A 26,362-nucleotide genomic window follows, 5' to 3' on the forward strand; every position below is an offset into this window, starting at 1 on the left:
ATCAGAGGAAGAGAGGACGAAAAGAGAAACAAGACAAATTAAGGACACGAAAAAAAGGACCCTATTTGTTGTAAAGTCAATATCCGAAAGTTATGCTTTTGTCATTCTGTTAACAGAACGACGGGCCTTAGATGCCGTGTCCTTACACCACGGCATCAATTGATTTATTTCTCTTTACATAACACCTAGCTCCCAGAACTCACTGTGCATAATATTGCTAAGAATATTAATAGCTTTATTTGCATAGTTCTTAGAAAAAATCCTGTCAACAAAGTGCTTCACTTGATGAAAATAAGAGAACACAATAAGATTAAATCAATGAGAGGTTACACAACAATAAGGGCTGACATCAATACAGACATGAAATGAGATTAAAATGGTTAAGAGAGGGAATGAAAAACAATATAGTATTAAAATAAGAAATGTGATTCTTTTAAAAAGACAGAAGCTGTCGAGTATCATGTGTGAAGGGGTGAAGCTATGAGGACCTGAGGAACTCTGGGTTTATCTAATATGCCTTGTGAAGGCTGCCATCTTCTTCCACAAACACTGCAATCAGCCCGGTGAAAGTCCACCGGTTTTATCAGGTATTGAGACACTCTGTGACCCACATGTTCTGCACGAAATCTATCACAGTTGGCAACCAAATGCTAGAAGCTGTGGGGTCGGACGCACGCATTCACACACACAGATGTCACTATGTAGTGTTTTATGGAATGGCCGGATATCTAAAAATATTTTTGTTTGATTCATGGCATTGATCCCCATGTTCTGCAATGTACAAAGTGACTGAGCATTAAATTAGCGTAGTGGTCATATTATTCCTCTCAAATGCACCCATTGTCCGATGTGTTCCTATCGTGGGCCTCACATTACAAGCCCACAGTGCGGCTATTGTATCTTGACAAGGACCTTTGACGCACTCATTGCCAATACAAGCACTTATTGGCAGATCCACAGTGTAACAGTCAGCCTCGTGCAGGTGTGGAAATTTCCACTGCACTGCAGATAACCATCTCTGTTGTGGTATTGATTATTGCTTTTGTAGGACAAGCTAACTTTGAAAAGGCAACAGCAGTGTGCTATCAAGGAAAGACGGAGAGGGAAGGGCTTCCCTTTGTACAGACTTGTCTCCTCTTGGCCTTTAATCAAGGTTGCAGGCCTGGCTGCATTCCTTACCCCGGAGCTTCATACATCAGCCTCAAAACCATCTTTTTAAAAAAAAGTCAGCTCGTAGATTGCCAGCGTGTAGAAATACCATTATGGCTTCTAGTCCTCAGTTATAGCATGGTGAGTTATAGTTTACAGAAGGCCCTACGCTGATACAAAAGAGACAAACAGCTTTGTCGAGATTCCTGTCCACACCCTGCCAGCTCCTTGTGCAGAGAGGAAGCTCTGTTATACCACACCAATTACCACCTAACCATGATAGTATCAAATGTGTCACATGAGACACAGTGAATATTGACATTTGACACATATTTCTTCCAGTTTTGTCAGCACCACAACAACAACAACAAACTCCATATTAAAAATGATAAAATAAAGAAAAAGTGAGCCCTTAAAGGAACACTGAGGAGTAGTTTGGTAGTACTGTGGGAATCGACCATGGAGTATTTTCACCAATGAGTCGCTGTCATCAGCTTCCTCATCATGTAACCGCTGGAAAGAGTCAAGCTGCTATCAGTCCCTGAGCTGTTGTTGCCCAATAGAGAGAGCAGAGGGGGAAAGTGGGCCGGGCTGCACACCCACCAGCCTTCATACAATCCCCTCAAACATCCGCCTTCACCACGTTATAAATAAAGCAACGCTTCTCCCACTGCAACAATTTGCGCTGTTTGAAAAGAGAAGAAGAAGAAAAAAAAAAGTTTTTGTGGACTTTTTTTTTTCATCTCCGGAGTGTTCATCTCAGGACAATCACAAGTTTAATCCAGAGGTAAGTTTCTGCTCCAAGTGATGACTTTATTGGAATGTTTTGGTTGTTTCATAAGGAACTGGGCGCGTACTTATCAGATAGTTAGTTTTGCAGCATGTCTGAGCACGTTGTCATCCCTGTTTCGCAGTGAAACTCCATTGAAATGCAGTTTAACATTTTTTTTTAAAAAGTATAAAATATAATAAAACATACAGATCAAAACATATATTTCGGAATGTATTTAGATTTTTGTGCATATTAAGGAAATGCAAAACACAAGTTATTACATGTGGATAAACTTTTTGGGAGGGCGTGTTTATGTTTTTAAATACTTACTAAAAAAATACTAAGAGGATGTGGTATGCAGTTGTACAGTAAGGCAGGGCATACCATGTGTGAAGCATTTGAACAGGTGCAGGAACTTGATCAAAGATCAGGATGCTTTTCACACAGTGAAACTTGAAGCACACACATACACACACACACACACACACACACACACACACACACACACACACACACACACACACACACACACACACAGGGTGCTTTTATGGCAAATGTTGCAAATAATATGTGACCCATAATCGCATAACAAATCCTCTTTGTTGTCTTTGATATAAAGAAAACAATCCAAAACATGCGTGAGGGTGTGGCTGGGGGGAGGGGATAGAGCAGAAGTTTTTTTTTTTTTTTTTTATTAACTTAAGGTATTAATTGCAGTCTGCTAAAAATATAAATCATTTCCTGTATTGGTTGTTGTCAAAACAACACCGTATCCTGACCTGCTTTAATGCTGTTTAGTTTTCCAGCTAATTCTAATGGCCTGTCTAAGGCCTTTTTAGTGATGCAGGAGGATACATCTCACAATAAACAGCTGCTTGAAAACCAGCCTGACCCCCAACACACCAACTTACTGTAGCACTGGAGACACACACATTTTGATATCTTTTACAATCTGAAAATGTAGGTCTGTTATGGCTTAGTCCGGCAGGCCTGCTGCCGCCATGCTGATATTTCAGAACCAGGGATTTGACAGATTAAGCGAGTTCCCAAAGATTAGGGAAGCAATCATTGTTTCTGCAGATGGACTCCACAGGCTTGTGGATTTAAAACTGTAAGGAAGCAATGCAGGGAGGATGGCCTGGCCTTGATTCTGGCTCCCTAATATTGAGACTCGCTGTCCAAATCTAATTAGTACATATGTTTCTCTCCCAACCAGGCATAGAAAGAGTTTGCACTCATGCGGTTTTGTAACTTGGATGTTGTGGCTTAAAGTAGTGTGTCATATCTCTGGATTTACTGTGGCAAAACAAGCACTAATGTGTTATGTTGAGGCCCGCATCAGTGATGTTGTTCTACTCTAAAGCTCAAGCCACATTATCTCGCTTTCAAGTGAAAACAAGTCCTCTTTTCAGGAATCAACATATAAAACCTAATCCTGAGAGTTATGGCTATTGTCAATGCTTGGAAGATTAATGGATTATCAATTGGCTGTTAAAAGCATGTAGCCATGTAAAGGCTTTATTATAGAGCATGTTGTCATGGGACGTCATGTTTATTTACAAATCTTTTTTTTTTAAATAGTGAAACCTTACCAGAAAGTATTGAGTATTGAGTATTGAGTTTGTATTCTTTGTTATGCAGCTGATCTTGGGCCACACATCGTCCTGTATCCTATATCCTCCCACTGTTTCCTGTTCATGATTGCACAACACAGTCTCACTTCTGCCAGGCCAAAGCTGTGTCAGTGAATATTTAGTTTTCTTCCCCACAGCACAACAATAAAAACACATGTACGCACACCCGCACACACACAAGTTGCGACAGATAATATGCTTGTAAGAACTGGTGTGACTCGGTTGAAGACAATGTGTGACTGTTGCCAATGACACCAAGCCTATTTTGGAGTGAAGCCCGTTTAAAGAGAGAGCCCCCTGCTACAGCAGCAACATAAAATCCCTGTGAGAAAGAGATGCACTGCAAAAACATCTCGTCCCTTTTGGTATATTGTATCTAGGCCAATTTCATCTGAGAAACAACATAATACTCTTCATCATTTATATGTATATTTTGAATGTTGCAATGATCATTTGACATGACTTAACTTAATTTGACCAATCGTTACATAGCAAGTGTCAAGACGGCAGTACTCATATTCTATTACTTGGGATTATGATCCTGTGGGGTTAAACTAAAACACCTCCATCCCTTTCCAAACTTGGCCAGGTGAAACATTAGCTCAGCAAGTCGATCAACTGGAGGAACCCCACTGGGGTAAACAGCAGGTGACCTAGTTGTCTCAGCCTGCTGACCAACATGCTTACTGGTGGTGATGGTGGCCAAGTACAGAAGATGTCCACTCTCTGTTTGTGTTGTTAATAAGCTCTCTAGTCTAGTTTTATTTAGCAGTGTTTGCAAATAGGCTTGAAATTAGGCTTAGAGGATTCCCCCATGTTGATGCACCCGCTGATTTCCCCGCCCATTTTTCTATTCTGAAACGGCCTGAGTAGTTTCATATTTCAACTTCATGAACACTTCTCACATGGCTGTGGAATCTCAGCGGGGGCTGATCTCTTGTCCTCTTCAACAAAGCTCCTGCAGTGCGATGGCGGCCATGTTTCTGAAGGGCCTCAGCAGAAAAATGAACCTGTTGTTTGATACTCCTCTTCCTCAGTGCTATTGTGAGATCCGGCTGGCTCTGGTCTCTGTTCCCCCAGTCAGAGGAGCATGTGTGTACTTGTGTTTAGAGCCAGTTCTGTCAGACATCTCCACATTTGAATAGTAATGAATCACTTCCTCTAAAAGACCACCCTGTCTCCTACGGCCACACTGCAGTCCTGGAGGTCGATGTTGATAAGTTGTCTGCTTTTGCTGTGTACAAAAGACAAACAGAAAGACGGAGAGCACAAAACAGATGGAATGAGTGCGGTAAGAGCAAACATAGCAACTGCAACCAAGCAGAAACCGAGAAGAAGAAAAAAGTGACAGAGAGCTAGAGAGCCAGCAGAGGGGTGAAAAGAGGCTGGGGTGTATTGATGGTGACAAGAGTGTGATTTTACTTCCTATCTATGTGTGGGTCAGTGAGGGAGAGAGGAGGGCAGGCCCCTGGCTCTCAGGAGCCACCCGAGCCAGTGGACAAAGAGGTCTTTTAACTGGCTAATTTGATTTGCATGCAGAGCCTCTGCCTGCCTTTCCTCCAACACAGCATCATGACCCACAGCACAATCTGACGCCTGGCTTCTCTTCACACTCCCCCTGTCCTAGCTTTGTTCTACCCCGTGCCTTTTTTCGGCCTATTTCTATTACTCTATCAACGTGTTCTTTTGTTTTTGAAATATCCCAAATCTTGAAACTGTTATCAGGGAGGGATTGCTTCAGTCTTTAAAAAGCGTGGACGGTTTGGGCCACAGCACAGTATTTTATGTTCAGAACGGTGATAATTACTCAGAATTCTCCAGTTCTTTTATTTCTCCCCCTCTACTAGACCATCCTGCCTGTTCACTATGTTTCCTCCTCATAAGTCTGTCTTTGTGTCTCCGTTGTGGGCGTTGGGCGGTTTGTTCACAGGTGTATCCCGTTATGTTGCCTACATGTCAGTGCAGATCACAGCGCCAGTCTCTGAACATTCCTATGTCTGTGCACCTGTGTGGGTCTGTGTGTACGTGTGGGGATTCAGGTCCACAGTAGTGTGGTTTTATGACGTTTGTGTAAAACACACCCAAAAGTTCAAGCAAACTGTCATTGTCTGCAAGTGAGCAAACTAAAGTCCGCCAACCTTTGCCGCACCTTTTTAAAAAGGGGTTGATACTAGATCATTGAAAAGAACACGCCTTTGGGAACTTTGGGAAAGGCAAATATTTTACTAAACCTTTATCCCACACATTATCCAATATAAACTGAAGCTTCTTGAGGTTCAAACACAGGTTGAACCAGTCACTCACAAACTACTTTGTTCTCTTTGACACCCAGGCTCTGCAGCTCTTTGAAATGGATGACATCCAGATTGTTGAGTCCAAACCCCTGCTGGTTGACAGGGAACTGCCGGTATGTATCCTGAACAGAGCCAAAACAACAGTGTGTGAGAAGAATCGCTCGGCTTTGCATGATTTGTACCTGGTGAAGTTGCTTGTAGGGTTCATTATTACATCTATGATTCAACCAAATTTAGCATTTAGTTAGAATTTGTGCACATTTTATACCACAGGTTCTGTTCACAAACAAATATACAAAGTGATTTCAAATTACTATCTGTAAATCCCTCCTTTAATTTATTAGAATAGTCTGACAAAAACATTGAGCCATCAAAGTAACTAACTAGTAATTTTGTTGATTAATTATTTTATTATAGGAGAATACACAGTAATATAAATGTTAAATCTTCATCTGGATTTGCATTAAGATACAAACAGTGACATGCAATCATGTCTGCCAAGTTATTTTTGTTCAAGTAAATTTAGCAGTTCATTAGAAAATAGGAAAATAATTGTGATCTGAGCAGTTCATAATTGTGGACCTTGATTTGATCCGCACCAAACTATTGATAATATTAAGTATCACACTAATTTAACAACATACAAATAAATGGGATTCAAACCATAATCTCCTTGTGAAAAGTGAAAAAGAAAGAGTTTTCTAATCATGGGCAGCCACAATGTGAAGATATGAAGCTTGCTGATAGCTGCACAATGCCTAAAAATCTCACATTTCTCATTTTCTTCACCAGATTAGATTTCATTCTAATAAGTAGTTTTATTCATAAGTAGGTTTGTGTGAAAGTTTCTGTGCAGCACAAGTACTGAAGGTAGTTTTCTGACCTTTGTCCACAACTACAAAGCTGTGCAGTTGAAATTATACTCAGTGCCTCCTATGACAGAGGTCATATGGATGTGAAAATACATTCAGTGACAGGATGGCGCCCTCAGGATATTAGATTATAGCATGTTACAATGTAATTGCATTAGTTTTATATTTTCATCACTCTGTTCTTTCCTTGCAGGGCTTGAGAGAGGCTGTGCAGCAGCTCGTTATCAAGGTATGTTTGCAGACACAAGAAATAAGATCCAGCATTTATCATTCCCACCAGCTTTATTGTTTGAAGCTTGTGTCGACTCAAATTACTGATTGTATATAGAGACAGTTTCATTCTATATCTTATTATTTTAGTCTGTTTGATACCATCTAGTGGTGGATAAATATAAATACTCTGCCGCTTATCGACATAGTTGCTGCAGTGGCTCATCCATCATGGCCTTTCATCTGCTGTGATTTTATCAAAACACAATCTTATTTGGCCCTTGCTAATTCAGTAAGTAGCTGAGAGTAATGGGACACACTTTGGACAGATAATAAAGCTACAGCGCATCAACCCTTTCTCGTGCCTCTCCAGCACATTGACACAGATATTTTGAATGGTATATGGGTGCTGCTGAGTCTGGGGGCCTATCAGCACCTTGGACAGTGCTCAGACCCTCACAGTCAAAAAACATGTAGAGCAGTTTGCTGATCTTAAAGGTACAGTTTAATTATGAAGTAAATACGCTTTAAAAATGCACCGACCTTTATCTCAAACATAGATGCAGAGGTTATGGGTCTTCTGGTCGGATGGAGATCTTTCACCAAGCTTTTTCAAGAGCTAATTTACCTATAAAGCCGTCTCAATCACTTTGATGTCACACTCACAGGTTAGATGATCTGAATTATTATGATGTCTCTGTAGTGGCCAATTTTTCAACAATTAGCGATGAAGGATTAGTTAAATGTGACAATATTGCGGGTTTACTCCTGACTTTCACAGTAAAGGCATATGCACTTAAGCTCAGGCACATGTCAGGTTGGAAGAATTATTTTGCCTGTGTAGCCCACGTGCTTGACTGTAGAGGGGGAGGGTGGGTGAAGCACGGTGAATCCTTAGATGTTTTTACGCACACTAAATAGGTTATATGCCTCCTTGGATGTTCTTCCAAAACTGGTTTGAAAACAACCCAAATAGGTCATCTTGAAGACCTAAAGGTCAGGCCACAATAGGGGATACTTTTGCAAGGATTTCATCTGCATTCAAAAATTCTGATAAAAAAATGCAATTTTAGTGAAAATATAGCAATTTATGGCTGTATAAAAGCATTTTCTCATATAATAACGCTGTTCTGACCATCAATTTATTTTCATTAGAGCTATTTTTTTAAACAAGAAGTTGTCATCAAAAGTGTATTTCTCATTTTGATATATAATTCCTCTTATACAGACAAATATTGAGATCAAACAGCATTCAAAGATAAGCTTTTATATTGAAATACATTTTGTCAACATTTCTTCAGGTTATATAAGCCTAATAAATCAGTATTTTTAGTGAATATTTATGATTTTCATTAAAAGTTTTTGTTAAGCTCTTCATAGCGTTTGCTGCTGTGGTACATTTTAGTATTTTAGTTAAAGGTTCCTCTGTTCAGCCTTTATTATAAGTGATGTTTTCCGGAAAGTCTTCCCCTCCCCAATTCATTCAGCATGTTTTCTCAATGATCCCACACTCATATGTACTCATCATGTCAACACAGTAGCCAATGCCCCTCTGTCTGACATTGGTTGATCCAATTTAGGGATCTCTCCATCTAGAGTTAGCTTGTTTTGACCAGCCTGCAAGGCGTCATGGGAGGCCGGGAGCTTAGGCCAACTGGTAAGTAGGGGGGGGTATATAACGCAGCTCTCAGAGCAGGGCTAAACAACCTCAGAGGCTTACTAGCATTTGGATCTATAGCTCAGGGAGCCGCCGCAACTACACTTTTTCAGTAGCAATCAGAGCTTTACTCCGACAAACATGGTTCTGGAGGATTCTGACGTGGAAATGATCGTTGCTGAGATTGAAATCAGCGTGAGTAAAGAAAGGCTTTAATGAAATGTTTGCACTGAGTAGTTTTCATGCATTGACAGATTATGCTCCCTGCTGGAGTTATAGAACAGGTGTCAGCGCTGAATAGAGAATGATTTTATACTTCTGATATTTGTCTTATTAGGAACGGACTGGATTTAAATGAGTGGAACATTTTTTAAATGGTTTTGCAGTTCTGTAGTTTGTTTGGTGAATCGAATGGAGGATAAAAAAAAAAGATGGCATGAAGAATATTTTTAAAACCAAATGAGGCAATACTAAAACATTTTGCGAATGCATCATTGAACAAGAAGTGCTTGTGTCGTTATTTGGTTATATAATTGGGTTTAACAGATTTTAAATGCAATGTAGTGGTGTTAAATGTATTCAGGTTTGACATATCCCTCATGTGCAACATTTTTCTCATCTTTGTAACTTAAAGCTGAATCTCTTGATATGTTAACTTGTAATGTTGTAGAATTCTTTTTATTGACATATTTTATGACAAGTTTTTTCATTTCTTTCTGCCTCTGTAGGAGACTGATGTGGAGACTCCTTATGGAAGAATCCACTGTACAATGAAGGGGGTTCCCAAGGGTGACAGACCAGTCATCCTCACCGTCCATGACATCGGACTGAACCGTAAGCCTGGCGACCCATTCAGCTCAATCTCCGTGATACATCTGTTGTTGTGCCTAAAGCCTTTGGTGTTTTGAATTACCGCACCACGTGGGACCAGATTAGGATCACGAAGATAACTTTTTATTGTCAAGTCTATTAAATCACAGTATCTAAACTCTTACTGATAAATTTTAGTGATAGTGTCAAATATTGTAAGACGATGAGGCACATCATCTGCATGTCATACAAAACAAATCTTGCACTTATTCTCCGGTTACTTGAGGTCATTTCTATTTACCAGTCAAGTATCACTTATCCACCTTTTCCTTGGATTGTGTTCCAGACAAGAACTGCTGGGACACGCTCTTCAACCACGAGGACATGTCAGAGATCATGCAGCACTTTGCTGTATGCCATGTTGACGCCCCGGGGCAGCATGAGGGGGCTAACACCTTTTCCTCTGGGTGAGGCAGACACACACAAAGTCACAAACACACCCACACACACACACACACACACACACACACACACACACACACACACACACACACACACACACACACACACACACACACACACACACAAGCACTTAATGTATGTCGAGCAGGCTTTGACCTTTGACACGACAGGTAGATCCCTTCGGATGAACTTAAGACGACCTAATTTGACAAATGTGTTGCAGGGACAGGTGTTTACCTCGTTCAGCCTAATCTCTGCTTTGACGGCGGGACTTTGCTTCATGTTAACGCTACCTGACCTGAACATGACATGAAAACAGATGGCTATTGCAGGCTGATATCAACAATACAGAGCAATATAGATAAGATAGGGGTAATTAAGAATTTACCCATTTAACCATTCATTTGTAACAATATGTTTTTTGTTTTCCAGATACGAGTACCCTTCTATGGATCAACTCTCTGAGACCCTCCCACTTGTGTTGAAGCACTTTGGGTAAGTTGAGCTGCAGTTTCCACACTGACTTTTCACACTCAAATTTAAGATTTTTTCTAACCGTTGTTCTAACAGTATCCGTGTATGTCTGACCGCAGGCTGAAGAGTGTTTTAGGAATGGGCATCGGAGCCGGGGCCTACATTCTGACCAGATTCGCTGTAAGTTTGCCCCTCTCCCTCTCAGTCAGACTTAATCATTATTATTTTTAATCATTTTAGGATTAACAGAGTCAGCTAATGCGTTTTTCTTAATGCTGATTTTGGCAATATAACGCTGCCTATTGCTTGAGCCTGCTGAGCCATGAAAGCTTCAGGAATGTTCCAGCTCAACACTAACATTGTGCACAGTAGGAAGTCTCACTCTGTTGACACAAGGCTGACAGAGATACAACTTTTAACTCCTTGCTGCAGCCTTCTCTGTAAATAAGTTAGGTGTCCATAAAAGGACAATATATATAGTTATTTTATTAACTAGGAAAGTCTCACTGTAACACAGAATATATCACAAACTTTGAATTAAACAGAAATTAAATTGTAAGGAGGAAATAAATCTGATGCAATCATGTAGAAGATTTAATCCTGAATAAACCTTAATAAAAACAACCCTCAGCTGTCTAAAACCACACAATTAACTAAGACTAATACAAAACATGCCTTAATGAGACTAAAACACACAAGATTTTCAAATAGCACAACACATTGGCAACCTGAAGAGGGAGCACATACATTTAGCTAAATGTAGCATTATGTGTTACAGTAATAAATTGCTAATATCATGTTTTGTTGGTTTTAGCTGGACTACCCGAACATGGTGGAGGGACTGATGCTCATCAACATCAACCCATGTGCTGAGGGATGGATGGACTGGGCTGCACACAAGGTAACACACACTAATAGCTCAACACACATACAGACGGAAACATAGCCAGAAGCTACCTGAAAACTGAGGACTTTGGACTGGCAGCCAACAAAAATATAAACGCTGCATCAAAACTTTATGTTTTCATGTTTGATTTCAGATCAGCGGCTGGACCCATGCCATGCCTGACATGATCATCACCCACCTCTTTGGAAAGGTACAGATTCATATATTCTCCTTTTGTTATCGGGCAGTGTGATGATGTCTTCAGGTCTCAGTGATTTAAACGGAAATTGTGTTTGGTTGCTTAAGGAGGAGATCTACCACAACCACGACCTGATCGGAACATACCGCCACCACATCATGCATGACATGAACCAGTTTAACCTGCATCTCTTTGTCAAGGCCTACGAAAGGTAAATAAAAACCAATCAACGTCAGTCAGCTAGAAATACATTAAGTTAGGTACAACCTTAGCGCAACATGTTTTCTATAACATATGTTTGTCTCTACAGTCGGAGGGATCTGGAAATTGAGAGGCCGATCCCAGGAAGCATCGCCAGAACCCTCAAGTAAGTCATCATCATTGAAATCACAATGTTATATTAGTTATAACTTTTCACCAATGCTGATTTGTCATGTATGTGTCTCATTATCCAGGTGCCCTTCACTGCTGGTGGTTGGCGACACCTCTCCTGCTGTGGAGGCTGTGGTGAGTTGAGGCACAATCTCTGTCGTTCACACCGCCGTTAAAAACGAAGCTCCAATGCTAATGATTCGATTTCCCACAGCCATTAACCCGGCAAACTTGTGCTGGACATGTTCCATTCACTCCAGTTCCTCTTTAAGCCCAACATGTAAGATTACATGCTTAAGGCCAACTGTATAACATGACTTAGGCCGCAACAAAGTTGGGAGCAGAAATCAAGTGACACAGAGTAGTTTTAATCTATTAAAGGTCAAAGACTGTTACTGCTTTGAGCTCAGGGAGGCGCCCCAAATCCCCCAAAAAGCATTAGATTTCCCAGCATATATGAGCCATAGCCGGCGATAACCTTATTTTTGAGTTCAACAAAATGTAACATTTTATCTCACAATAAATGTGCCATAACAACTTATTTATTCAACCTGCAAAATATGATTACTAATCTTAGATAATTTAATGAATATTTGTGTTTTCTTTGTACCCACAGGTTGAGTGCAACACCAAGCTGGACCCAACAAAGACTACCCTGCTTAAGGTAAGCAGACCTGTTTCTCCGCCTCATGCACGTCCTGTCCCATATTCTCACTCAGATAATAATAGCCTTGATGGAAACACATCGGCTGATAAGATTCCAGGGGCTCAGCATTTACCTGGTGACTTATTAACCAGGGGTAGGAGAGCTGAACGCGACCTCAGAGGCGACGTGCTTGGCATTTCGCCTCTGAGGACACAATCTGCTGAACTGACCTACTTGTGATGGCCCTCGGCAACCTTTTATGATCCACACCTGAAACCTAATAGCTGTTAGAGCTAAAATGGGGACCATTTATCAAGGTTAATTGTTCAGGGTCTAGAGGAACACTGATTTTAGGTAGCAGGGACAAGGTGTTAGACGTGTTCAAATGGGGGTAATGGCGCGTGTCCACTGCTGTGCGAATATACAACATGCTAAATGCTAATGGATCTTTTGTGTTTTCCCTCTTCTCTCCAGATGGCTGACTGCGGAGGCATGCCCCAGGTTGACCAGGTGTGTTTGTCTGTGTTTTTGTGTAGCAGAGTAAAGCTTTGCGAGGACACTGTTAATGCTGAAGAGCAGGCGGTGCAGGGCTGGATAATCGCTGCACAAGGGTCAGGTGGACGGGTGGATGGCATAAGAAGGTTGCACTTAAGAGCATTAGCAAGTGGCTGATATGAACCACAGTTGTCAGGTTGTAATCCTCCACCCTGCGCTGCACCTGCTCATAGCAGCTGTCATATCTCAGACCCTGAGCAGTGAGCTGCTGGATGAGAGGTTGAGTTTGTCAATGTTATGTAAACAAGTATGATAATTCATGACGAGTGGACTAATTATCTCCCTATTTGTGTTTTTTCTCTCTCTCTCTGCAGCCTGCCAAGCTGACAGAAGCTTTCAAGTACTTCGTTCAGGGCATGGGATACAGTAAGTACTCAAGACATGCAGTATTTTTACCTAATCAACATGCACTTGATGTTAAATTTACAGTTTTTGTGAACAATTTAAAAAAAAAGAAAATATTCTCAAAATTCCTGGTGCCATGAGTGCAGAGTTCACCTCTCCTTCTCCTCTTCACCCCTGTGTCGGGTTAATAAATGACCTATGTACTCACGTTGTCACTTTAACCTAGGGTCAACTCCAGATGTTTGTTGTACTGCATTGTGTGCAATGAACAGAAGTAGAAGAAGCACCACTACTTTAAAAATACCCACTGTTCTAGTAAAATGGTTTGTGTCACAGTTATGGTGTTATGTAAAATAATATGATAGCATTGGATATTCATTACTTATAAATATGAATACCATTTTAAATTTGTAGTTGGTCGAAGTGGAACTGATTCTATGGATTATATATACTGTAACAAGTAACTATATTGTTTAGAAGTATATAGTGGTATAAAAGGTACACCATTTCCCTCTTAAAGCAAAAATGAAAATACTTGTTAAATGTACTTATTTCTTAACAGTAGCACTAGAATAATCTTTAGTCAAAACTGCACTTACTAAATCCTCCTCCTCTCCCTTTAGTGCCCTCTGCCTGCATGACCCGCCTGGTTCGCTCCCGCACCGCCTCCGGCTCCAGCGTCACCTCCTTCGAGGGCAATCGCTCCCGCTCCCACACCAATGAGGGAAACCGCTCCCGCTCGCACACCAACGAGGGCAGCCGCAGCCGCAGCCATACGACCGAGAACCAGCGCGGCCGCTCACACACTGGCGGCTCCATGGACGGCGCAGCCAACAGCAACGTGGACCAAGCTGTGCCCAAGTCCACCGAGGTGTCCTGTTAAGTGAACCTTCACTCTCCAGACACCCAAACCTCTCATGGTCCCTTCGGCTTGTGCTGCGGTGCCTCTAACTGACACACCGCTGTGGAGAAGGACACTAAGATAGCATACCTGGTATTGTAAAAAAAACGCCCAATGGACACTCACCTTTAGACTAATTAGCGCAGGCGAGATGCCCCAATTTAAAAAATATGATGTCTTTTAAGTGGGAGGTCAGGGTCAACTGTATGCCTGTTTTGTCATTCTGGGGGACACATATCAGAACAGGAAATGCTCCTGAGCTCCTCGGCAGGGTGATTGTGTAGTTAGGGGCACCGCAGCATCTTGGGACACCGAACGGAGAATGTCGGAGAAAGCTGTTGGGAAGATTACACCAGCTTGTACATGTATCTCTCATAATCTCTCATGCATATATAAAAAAAAAAAAAAAAAAAAAAAAAAAAAAGTTTTTAATTTCCATTCCTGCATACTCTCATCCCATTTTTATCCATTTTTACCATATTGACACAGCTTTCTCAAATATACCCTGACTGTAAATGACTGTTTTCTGTTCTCACTGTAATTGTTTGATCATTTATTCTTTATTTTCCATGTTTGAAGTGTTGTCGTTTGTACGTAGGAGCAGATTTGTAGATGTGAAGAGAGCATATTGAGGCACTTCTTTAATAAAATTGGCAGTTTTTCTCACAAATTGCTTTGTAACTTTGAAATTTAAGGGACCAACTTCAAGTTTATAATGTTTATACAGAATATTGTTTCACTAGGACAATATCTATTAACCTTGATTTTTTTCACAAACATCTGTTTTTTTTTAACAATTATACATCTGTTCACTGTTAACTGGAATCACATGATTATTTTGAGTACATTCCAATGAGGCTGTATGCTTTGTCATGAATCAAAACACAAAATTCAAAAGCTTTTGCATTGTATGCTTTATTAATGGATCATGGCTCAAGACATGAATTTTTTTCTCTTTTTTATGATGCTTTCTATGCAATCAAGCACAATGGAACAAAGATGTGCCATGGAAATGTTCTTTTTTTTAGATGTGATGCTCCTATGTGGTTGTGGATGTTTGGGTGAGTGAAGTGATAGTCCACATTTTTAACATGAGGATAGCCATAGAACTTACCCAACACCTTCTACTCCTGTATTTGACTTGCACTACAGCAATGTTTTGCTTTGTAGAAAACATACACAGCTTTGTAAAGTTGCGACAAACAACCGTCTTATGCTCTAGGAAAGCATTAAAATGACATAACAGTTTGTATTTATTAAAAAAATGATAATAAAAAACGTGTAACCGATCTTCCCTGATTCTGTCATTATTCAATATTTGGAAATGTTGTCCTAAAATAAGGCTTTTTCTTTGGCATCTCAGTCCCTTTCTGTCTTTTTAACATTTCTTATAAAGTAAATTTCAAGAAATATAAAGGAAGATATCTAGAGTAAAGCTTTTTCGTCTAAGTGACTTGTGAGTTTAAAGACAATGTCGAATGTTCTTGAAAGCACGTCAAGAACATTACATATGTTATTTCATATGCATAAAGCTACATAAATAAATTAAGCCTTCAATATTTCACACACTCACTGGCTAAATATTTTTTCATTAGCAAAGCAGTGCTTCAAATATTCTTCAAAAGCACATCATGCTTTATGAATCCAATCTGGAGACACATATATATTTCATATTTACAGATTTTTCCAATAGGAAACAAAGACCGTAAAATAATCCCTTATACATAATCATAGGCATCACAAATATAAAACATTACGTAAGACAAAGAAGCCAGGAGTAAGTCAGGCACCTCACACAAGCAGAGCGCATGATTGCCACCTGTTAGTTCATGACTTCCGGTTGATTGTAGTAACTCTCCAGCTCAGCAAAGATGTCGTTGGGGTTTTTGCAGCTGAGGTTGCAGAAGCAGGCCTGGACCCACAGCATCTTCCAGGTGAATCCCGACCCGTTAGGACACTCAAACTCCACGTCGATGGTTTTGGACTTGTAGGGGATGCAGCAGCGCTCATCTGTGCAGACGCCGCAGTATTTGGGCCTATACTGCTTCCTGCTGGTGCAGCCAGAGATGGTGAGGTTTTTGGGCAATTCTTCCCTGTATATGTTCAGACACTTCTTTCCCGGCTGATGGAGAAAGGATGTAGAAAGGTGTAAAGTCTGGGAAGCTTTTTTTAACATCCAGTTTTTATCATGCACATCATCGTTGAGATATTAAACAGAATTACTACCTTGATGTGTTTGGTGATGTCGACATCACAGGGCCGCAGGTTGCACAGGCGAGACTCTTGGACCAGCTCACACTCCTCGTTGGCGTTAGAGATCCTCAGGGACAGGCCACGTCCACAGGTCTTTGAGCAGGGGCTCCATGAGGTAGTCTGGGGAATGCAGTTCTTGTGCCAGCTCCTGGTCTCAGCTGGGGAAACTGGAAGTGAGGTAAAAAGATCATTTCTACATACTGCTACAGTTCGTTTTTAATACACACTGATACATCTTAGTTCTATTTAGATAAATAACTAATGAATACAATAATGTTGAAGGATAAAGATATCAACATAAAAGTATAAACTGATGACAAAGAAAGTCAAAAGCCCTGAAAACTGTTTAAAAGGTTTTGAGAAATGTACTGATAAAACAGATTGTCAGTTTGAGGGCCAGTTAAGGACAGTTTCTAGATTTGTAATGTTTTACCAAGAGATGCATTGGAACCTTCTGTTGTCTCTGTTTTTAATCTAAATGGCCTCTTAATCTGGATCTGATCCATATCCTCATGCAACACAAAGAGATCTTCATTCGCATTGATCCTCCACAGCGCTGCTGCAATAATAAGACACTAAACCTGACATGATCCAAACACTGTGTGAGGGCTTCCACAGGAAAGGATCGGTCTGTCCCTGCACACACACACCCAAACCTCATGATCCTGCTGGACCACAATCCAGCTAATTTCAAACACAGCTGCTGCTACATATCAAATCCAATCGTATCCATCTGTTATTGAAAAAAATATGACTTCTTGCTTCTACAAAATGTAAATAAACAATATATTATCAGTAATATCCAAAGAGTGGAAGATATATAAAGTCAATTTGAATACTTTGCAACCTTTAACATGTGCAATATATTCAACTGTACAAAGTTATTCAGAGAACTGCATCTACAATGATATCCTCCAGATCAAAGATCTTTAAGAAGCCTCCTGAACCCAATAATTATTTTACATAACCATGTTCATAAAGCAATGACAATGCTTTTTAAATAACAAACAAAAACCAGTTTATTCCCCTCTAACATTACCTAGTTTCTGTGTCTAACTATACTTAAAGCTTTCCCTTTGATTTAGATGGCCTTGATGTTTTCTGACTCAACTGTGATGCATTTCAGTGTGCTGGAAAGAAATTAGGGGATTTGGCAGAGCTATTGGGAATTTTAAAAGGGAGAGTTTTCAAGCTAAAGCCCAACTTCAGCAAGTAACAGCGTACCCCCCCTTGTGTGTACATAAAGATATATATATATAGTAGAGGTGTCTTACCCTCTACTGCGTGTCGTGGCGCCGTCTTGCGTCCTCTTTTGGGTTCATCACAGATCCATTTCTCACAGCATTGTCCCTTGACTTTGACCCGGCGTGGGGTTTGGCACCATATCCGTGGAGGCTGGGACTCTAGGCACAGCCCCACACAGCCAATGGCACCGTTCACACAAACACACTGGTATTTACAGCTGGGCTTGAAGCTCTGCCCACTACGGTAGATCACACCATCATGCTCGCAGCCTGTTCCCCCCATATCTGGCAGAGAGAAACAACAAGCAGTCACATATTATACCGACATGCCAGGCATACTGCAAACACTTAGAAGCTATAATAATTTCATAGCATTTGTAATCCAAATAGTTATTAATTTAATTATTCTAATAGGTAAAAATGTGTGACATTGTAGGATAAATTACTTTGTGATTGATTCTGTTGCAGGCCGATTTATACAAAAGCAATACTGTAAATAATAAAATGGTTAAATGGAACATTTTATTTAAAAGTGACTATATTGTAATGTACAAGCCAACATTCTCTTTTTTTTTTGTGTGAAAAAAATGCAGTTTATGTCGAAAAAAATCTAATGTCTACATTACATTTAGCACTAAAACCGGGGCAAGTGAAACTTATTAAGAAATTATGATACTTAAAATGTTTTGCATGTCAGTGAGTTGGATATAATTTCACGTGTCAACATCTTCAAAAGATCTGGAATGTAGGCTCATGATGTCAACAAGACACTACCATACGTGGTAGCTCTGCACAAAAACATATGCTTTCAAAATGCCTCATGCAACTATGAACTCCTGAAACTGAAAACCAAAACCACAGGAGGTGAACAAATGGCTTGTATGCTGCAGCCTGTGGTGCCAAGCAGAAATACATAAACTGCATCAGTATTCTAGTCAAGTGACATCTGTGTTGTTGCTAGGACAACCAGCATTGATATTGCAGCAAACACTTGCTTTACACAAATAGCCTACAATCTTGTTACTTGCGGTCAGGGGCGCCGCTAGGGATTTTGGGCCCCATGAAAAGAATCTTTACAGGGCCCCCAACACAGCGGCAAAATTTTTTGATGCTATTTTACATACAATTATGCATTTTAATGGTATTTTTGACTATCATTACCATATTTGTGAAAGAAGAACAGCATGACAGTTGACATGTACAGTAGGGGAAGAACTGAGCACTCTGAATACAATGGAATTCATTTTGAGTCATTTATTTGCTGCACCACTGATTCTTAAATTGGAAATAAACTCTTCCATGAAAAAATAGCAATTATAATCAGTGGAGAGAAAAAAATCTCAGCAAAAACAAAAACGCCATCAGAATACAAAATGGCCATATATGATTTCTCATCATTTAATAACTTAGTGTCATTATTTTTTCTGTATTATAATTTCATCATCATTAGGGGCCTCTCTGGGCCCTCCTCCATCATGGGCCCCTAGAATCCGTCTCCTTTACCCCCCCTTTTCGGCGCCCCTGCTTGCGGTCTTTGCTGCAGTGTGCACACTAAACACTAAAATACATCAGAAAATAAACTAGAACTGTGTAAAATCTTTTGTTTGTTTTGTCGGTTTCGGTGAGTAAAACTTACATGCACACACTCCTTTTTCGTACCTAGGCTTGTCCGAGCTGTAGTCACAGTAGAGTCCCTTGTGGTAGTCGCATGTGACCGCCTCGTTGCACACCTCGCCCACCTGACAGGCGCAGGCCTTGCAGCAGTCACATCCATCCATGAGGAGGCTCACGCCCGGTGGACAGGTAGGGGGGACTTTGGGGCAATCGCAGGGCCACTTGCAGTACTGTGTGCGGTTGTAATAGTCCGCACCTGGGGATGTGACGGCTGTCGCAGGCGGCATGGCAGTGGAATTCTGGGAGTAGGCCTTGAGAGAGAAAAGAGGGCAAATTAAGCCTAAAAAATTGGCTCAACAAAAGCTTTTTTAAAATAAATGCTGTTTCTGTGCAAAATCAAAATGCCATCTTTTATTACAAGAAAGGTATTTGAGTTCATGCGGCGAGGCAATATTCTTAATATCCTTAATCCTGAATTCTTTCATATCCTGACCTAACAAACACCTCTGTTTCACTGCCTACACGGGTGAAACACATGGGGGCCTGCTAATATCCTGCTCTGCAATAAATCAATTAAGCCTATGAAGATTAATTAAACACCCAGTGGAGTTAATCTCATTAAAGCAGTGACATAGTAAAGTCTTGTTTGTGCTTAACACTCTGGAGGTGTTTCATAATCATATTTAAAATCTGCTACTGTGCTGAGCTGTTACAAAATCCTGCCAATAAAACTTAATCATCTCCCCCACAGTTTTGACTCTTACAAGCTGCTCTTTGAAGCCAAGGTAACACAGTAAACAGCTCAGCCGTTCTTAAAAGCAGATGTTCTCATTAAAACAGGCCACATGAGCCACATTAACAGCCTAGCATTGGAGGTTAGCTTTGGACAGTGGATGCATGGGACTCAGCAGAAGAAGCTTGTTGTTTTTTTAATACAGAATGTGTTCTTATGACAACAGATATCCCTTTTGAGAGGTCAAATTCAATTATACTTGTTTTGAGAACACAGCGTGCTTTAGAAAAATGTCAGAGGATGTTCTTTGGGTCATAGTTCAGTGAGTAAGACACTGAAGTGTGCTTCCAGACCCACACGTGTGGGTCTGCATTTCAGTGGAATTATGTTCATATCAATTCCTGCTTTGCAAAGTGCTGAAAGCTAATGCAGATGAAGTAGTTTTAATCAGGGCTGTGCCAGTAAGCCATTCTTTAGAATAATAATTCACCCCCAGTTATCAGGCCAATTAACAGAGATGAAGAAAAAGAAAACACTGCTCAAAAGTTGTCAATCACTCTAACAAAGACGGAGTGGAAGTTTCTTTCTGGAGTAAGCATAATGTAATCAACCTTTGTTATTTAATCTCTGTCAGGGAAAGGGTGGAGTAAGAGAGCACTAAATGCATTAGAGAAATAGATATTTCTTGAGCAAGACTAGATGCAGAGAAAGACGCTCAAATAATTTGTTGATCTCAACATATTCCGATTTAGATATTTGTAACACAACCCCTTGTCCCTGTCAGACAAGATGACCTTTGACCTGTGCTCCAGGCATGGACAAACCCTTCCTCAGGGAAGTGGGAAAAAAATGTCAAAAAAGGCCAGTGGGAAATAGACAAACTACCATTGGGTATTGTTTTCATAAAATCCCCCCCATATGCTTGGGACCCTTAAAGAGGGAAACATTGCTTTAAACAGTTTAAAACATGTTCATACTTTAAACAATGCTATTAAGGTAAGAATAATGTATGCCTAATGCATTATTAGGCCACTAGATTACATTTCATAATCATCTAAAAGGATAACAATAATATTTATATTATTGATATTGTTTTCTTTTACCAGCATCCAGGATTTAAAAGCTGAGCCACAGACTGATACATAACGTTAGATAATAGGGGACTGTGGAAAACATTAATGAAAACTTAAAAAAAAAGTTGTTTCCTTTAAAACCACGAGGTGGCAGCAAAGTGAAACAAACGACGAGAAGTGAAGCTGCTGTGTGGCCACTGACAGCATCTCAAGTTTAACTCTGGGATGAAGATGACAAAACGAAGGCATTAGAAACATATAGAGGGAATGATGGGCTCAGGTTACTCAGCCCATTCAGTAATGCATCATCCTTTTGATGTCACATCTATTTGTTACCTCAAACCATTATGATTACCATAAACTTGAGTATGCTACCAAAAAAGTCCCTATATGGATTATACAAATACTTTATATTCTTTACAGCAAGAGCTATAAAAACAAACTTTCATAAGTCAATTAAACTTAGTGTGTAGTACTAGCAACACACTACATTTCATTATGGGAAGTTTAATGTTTTATGACACTAGGCTATGAGTTGATATATAGAGATGCACATTTTCAGAATAATGTTGAAACCTCACAACTCCTCTGCATGCTGGATGTGAGCTCAGTATGCACATTTCTCATTATTTAAAACAAAAATCTGTCCTCCATCCCACCTGTTGAATGCCGGCTGCAGTTAGAATCCACAACAGGAGCCAACTCATCACTGGTGAGGAACTGCAAATGCATTGACTCCTGAAAATAAGTCCCGTTTTAAACGCACGACGCGCCGCTCTCCGCAGGTGATCTACATCCTCCTCGTCCCGTCGCTGTCAGCTCTGAGAGGACGAGCCCCGCATACTTCTGACAGGGGGACGGTTTCTTCAGTCTCCCTCTGCTCCACTTTCACCCGATCCTCCTCCTCTCCTCCTCCTCTCCTCCTCCTCCTCCTCCTCCTCCTAAAGGGTGTGTCTAGAAACCTAAAGCCACTCAGGTCAATAGGCATAGAGCCCCACGTGTTACACACATGGCACATGCCAGCTACAATAAAAGAGTAACAAGTTGCTTTATTTTCCTGATTAAGCTAAATGATGGGTCATAAAATCCACAGACCTCATTCAGTGCAAAAACATTCAAACTTTTTAGTGCTTTATTCCATCTTCCCTCCACAGCAAGTCTTTAAATATGCAGAATATATGTACATGTGAATGTTTTTGAGACAAACCAGATTCAATTCAATGAGTACACTGCACAGCTCACATTGTTACAGTGGGCTTGATTGTCTTGCACATGTTTTATACATTTGGATTAGATGCCCCCATGCATGAAAAAAACTGTCAAATCTGAGCCAAAGATGCCACTTTTTCAACTTTGTGAACTTTATTGTATTTATTGCACTGAATTGCAATGTACATATTGATGATTTTGAACTGTTTCACTCAAATCAAGCCCCAAAGTTTCACAGATGTTTCATTAGCATCTCATCTCATCTGAGCTCATCCATATGCATCTTAGAGCCACTCAGATGTTGCCATAACATAAATTGTGTTCCCTGCACACAAATTATTTATACAAAGCGAATAAATATACACCTCAGGTGGCCTACTTCCTACCAACAGTACCTATTTTAAGGCTGGGTCTGCGCCTGGTCTGCAGATGTTCAGTTTGAATCAATGATGTCATCCATCTCAAAGTCTGCTACTTTGCTTTCCTTTCTTTTTCCCAGAAATGTGAATGTTTCTCTTTGAGATGACGCAGATGATTGCCATAAGAATTCCACTTTGCCCTGCTGTTAAACCATATGGAAAATGTATTTTATTCCAGCAATGCTGAACCTCTCCTGTCAGTGGTCTGCTGATGCAAATATCACTGAAAATGATCTAAACTCTGTGAGAATTAAAGGCATTGTTGGCAACAAAGAGAGAGAGAGAGAGAGAGAGTGATAGATGATAAATGAGAACTCTGTCAAGGAGCAGGGTGCCCCGTGTCTGAACCCCTATTATTTACAGGCAGTCCTCTAAATCCCTGTCAGGGAGCTGTCAGCCTCTGAGCTGATCTGAGTACAGCGCTTCTCTCTCTGCTCTGACCAAGACGACCTGATCCGACTTCACAGCACAATGTAACCACTCTCTCTGTCTCTGGTGCTCTCGTTCTCTCACGCTCAATTTCTCTCCAACTTTACCTTTCCGTCTCTGTCACTTTCTATTGCTCTCTATCTTTAAAATCTATCTTAAATAATTTGAATAATTTCACATTCATACAAACTAAGAACCCTCTGAGACCATATGTCGCAATCTGAAGACATCATCAGTTTTCAAATTTTATCCCATTCTGTGTTGTCTAAGGAATTCATTAACCCTATGTGATTTCCCTTTCCATAAACATAAAAAAAATGCTAAAATTGGTCAAATTTGTTATTCACAAGTGCAATTAAAAACAAAACTAATTAAGACATACCGTGAAATACATAACTAACTAACACATCACTTTAAAGATCAGGGAGCTCATTTTGAGACAACCAGAAATATTGAAAAGGTGCAGTTCAGTCATTCATTAATGAAAATGTTCAAAATAAAAAGAATATGTGCATAATCCACTTTCTCAGTCTCTCTCTTCCCATCTTTTTTTTTTAATCCTATAACATCTCTATACTTATACACCATACTTATTCTTTTTCAAACTGGCTCACTAAAGGAAATTACCATTCTCCACTGAAACAAAACAGAGACAGGAAAGAAAAGTTTCAAACCACAGGTGGTATCATTCACACCCATGTCAGCATCTGGCCTCAATCTTCTGGTCTGATATGATAGTTGTAGTTAGCGTTAACTGCGGGACTTCACATGGACCAATATGCATCATTAGGTGACGTCAATCAAAGCACTGCATGACAACATCTCTGTTATTCATGTTACTGTTGTGGTGCATTTGGCCAAAATATGTTATAATGAAAGCCAGGTTGGAGGCGTCTAATGCTTTGTTCTCACATGAAGTGGATATAGGGCTCAGTTTATCAGCTGCCTTGAATTCATAGTCTTTATGATTCAGTCGAAGTTTAGGGTGAGGGTTGTTTAAGGGAAAGGCTGAACAGGGAGTGAGAGCAGAAACAAATAGCTCATTTGTTTGAAAGCAATAGTTGGACATTTTGGGAAAAACGTTGATTCACTGTTTTACCAAAAGTCAAATGAAAAGATTGATACCACTCTTGTCTGCCTGCAAAATATGAAGTTAAAGCTAGCAGGCAATTAGCTTAGCATAGCATAAAAACTGGAAAGGGGAAATAGCTAGCCTGGCTCTGTTGAAAGGTCACAAAACTAACTACAGTACTGTAATTAATATAGTATATTTTGTTTGTTTAATCTGTACCTATACTATTTCTGTCTTGTCATCACTGTGAGGTTGTCAGGCAGCCAGCAGCTTCCTCCCAAGAAAGAGTTCTAGCATATTGTTATTTTAACATTTTGGTTAATGTGTTAATGTGAAACACTGAGGGGTGCTGGTAGGCAGATTTTTAAACTTTAAGGATTTAGTTTGCATCAATCTGAGCCAGGCTAGCTGCCTTCACCAGGATCCAGTCTTTATGCTAAGCTAAGCTAACAGGCTGCTGGTTGTAGCTTGATATTTAGTGTAGCCTACATGAGAGTGGTTGCCTACTGATCAACTTACTCTTGGCAAGAAATCAATTAACCGTATTATCCAAACTGTCAAACCATAGAGTACTGCAGGAATGACATAACCTATATTTGTAGGCGAACCCCAGAAATTAGCATCACACTGGTTCCCTTGACAAAAAAACATTGATTTTGGAATATTGCAGAAAATAAGTTAAATTTTAATACTTTTTTAATACGTTTTGTTCAGCAAGATAATCCACCCAAATGAACGGCACTTTCATGATTTTTGAAGCGTGAATGCAACAGGCAGCAGTTAAAAGCTCTGCATGAGAGCGAGTACACAAAACGAGTCTGAGAAGGCTGACTAGTCCACGTGATCATGTTTTGTAGTCTCATTTAGCCACTTGTTAGCCACTGCCTTTTTTCTGACTTCTAAAAGCTTCAAAATTCAAAATCGGGGAATTTACTGAAATATTTTATATTATAGAACAAAATGCAAATATCTTAACCTTGTGTCATCCACAGACATGATTTAAGGCATTGAACCAATGCCAGACCCATTTACTCTAAGCCGGATGTGCAAAAATTCCTAACTAAGGACTAGGACTCATTCCTGCAGCACTCTATTCCTTTCATCCTCTTTAGGCCTTTAAGATATCTCTGCATTTATTGGGTGGAGAGCTGGAAACACTGTCTGTCACTCCTTCATTCTTATTAATGGGGAGCTAAAAGTCAACACTTGATTTGCATAAACTGTCGGGCTAGAAACATGCAATCCCTGTGCTCAAATGGAATTGAACCTGAGGTCAACAGCCATAATCATTGACACACTGTGTCACCCTATGATTCCATGTATGCTACACTCCTTGGATGCAACACATTCCTGTATGTGAGGCAGAATTAACCCCCCTGAGCTCTGTGCAGTATATCTGTGAGAGTTAAGGAGCCAGTAAAGCACTCCAGGTACAACAGTGTGATAGATGGCCTGATTACAGGAGCCGACCATCTATGACTGGAGTCAGAATCCCCTCATTAAAATCCCCTCAGCTCACAGAGGAGCCTTGAAGTCAAACCGTGTTTTGGAAATCTTTCCAGCTTCAAAGTCAAGTGTAGTCGGTAATCCTCCTTAGAATGGGAGAATGAATTTACAACACCTTGAGGCAACCAAAAACTGCTGAGGTGACACATAAAAAAAGTTCCTTCACTAGTGTGGGAAACTGTCAGATTTTCTTTTTCCTCTGCAGCTTGCAGCCTCAAATTAGACTCAAGTTAACTTCTTAAAACAGCAGAGTGAGTTTTCTCATCTTGAAATAAAAAAAATTAAGATTAGAACCATCAGTCTTGCAGCAATACTGTTTTTACAGTTAAAGGGAAGTTTGAAAGTTACCTAAGTGCAGTGCGATTAAATTATTTGAATATTTCCTAAATTAGCAAGAATAACTCAAACTAAAATAACAGTAATATATTATTGTGATGAAGATATTTTAAGCAGGAATAATTTGTAATTTATGGGAAATACGCTTATTCACATTCTTGCTGACAGTTAGAGGAGAGTTGTCCGGATGGCCTTTCGTTTCCTCGAACAGAGCCAGGCTAGTTTCTTCACCAAAG

At 40.2% G+C, this 26,362-nt stretch overlaps 2 protein-coding genes across 2 annotated transcripts; one reads left to right on the forward strand and one right to left on the reverse strand.

Moving 5' to 3' along the window:
* The first annotated feature begins 1,810 nt into the window (after nucleotides 1-1,810).
* Nucleotides 1,811-15,527, forward strand: ndrg1a (N-myc downstream regulated 1a). Its single transcript, XM_054606456.1, has 16 exons — nucleotides 1,811-1,936; nucleotides 5,888-5,962; nucleotides 6,915-6,950; nucleotides 9,317-9,422; nucleotides 9,745-9,865; nucleotides 10,293-10,355; nucleotides 10,454-10,514; nucleotides 11,149-11,235; nucleotides 11,375-11,431; nucleotides 11,527-11,630; nucleotides 11,730-11,786; nucleotides 11,875-11,926; nucleotides 12,408-12,455; nucleotides 12,912-12,947; nucleotides 13,307-13,358; nucleotides 13,961-15,527. Exons 2-16 carry the CDS (start codon nucleotides 5,906-5,908, stop codon nucleotides 14,218-14,220), a joined length of 1,197 nt encoding a protein of 398 aa, XP_054462431.1. The 5' UTR covers nucleotides 1,811-1,936; nucleotides 5,888-5,905; the 3' UTR covers nucleotides 14,221-15,527.
* Nucleotides 15,474-22,004, reverse strand: ccn4a (cellular communication network factor 4a). The gene is made up of 5 exons (XM_054606458.1): nucleotides 21,815-22,004; nucleotides 19,372-19,660; nucleotides 17,766-18,020; nucleotides 16,465-16,658; nucleotides 15,474-16,360 (listed from the first exon to the last, which is right to left on the reverse strand). Exons 1-5 carry the CDS (start codon nucleotides 21,860-21,862, stop codon nucleotides 16,061-16,063), a joined length of 1,086 nt encoding a protein of 361 aa, XP_054462433.1. The 5' UTR covers nucleotides 21,863-22,004; the 3' UTR covers nucleotides 15,474-16,060.
* Nucleotides 22,005-26,362: the final 4,358 nt, after the last annotated feature.

This window comes from Anoplopoma fimbria, chromosome 10, assembly GCF_027596085.1.
Source record: "Anoplopoma fimbria isolate UVic2021 breed Golden Eagle Sablefish chromosome 10, Afim_UVic_2022, whole genome shotgun sequence".
Classification (NCBI taxonomy): Eukaryota; Metazoa; Chordata; class Actinopteri; order Perciformes; family Anoplopomatidae; genus Anoplopoma; species Anoplopoma fimbria.

Bases quoted from the DNA above. Each gene is read 5' to 3' on its own strand.
- ndrg1a (XM_054606456.1), top strand. From the start codon at position 5,906: ATGGATGACATCCAGATTGTTGAGTCCAAACCCCTGCTGGTTGACAGG. The intron at 11,787-11,874 runs GTAAGTCATCAT...CTCATTATCCAG, and splicing joins AGCATCGCCAGAACCCTCAA to GTGCCCTTCACTGCTGGTGG. The intron at 11,927-12,407 runs GTGAGTTGAGGC...TTGTACCCACAG, and splicing joins CTCCTGCTGTGGAGGCTGTG to GTTGAGTGCAACACCAAGCT.
- ccn4a (XM_054606458.1), bottom strand. From the start codon at position 21,862: ATGAGTTGGCTCCTGTTGTGGATTCTAACTGCAGCCGGCATTCAACAG. The intron at 16,659-17,765 runs GTAAGACACCTC...CCTCACTTCCAG, and splicing joins GCCACGACACGCAGTAGAGG to TTTCCCCAGCTGAGACCAGG. The intron at 16,361-16,464 runs GTAGTAATTCTG...TTTCTCCATCAG, and splicing joins ACATCACCAAACACATCAAG to CCGGGAAAGAAGTGTCTGAA.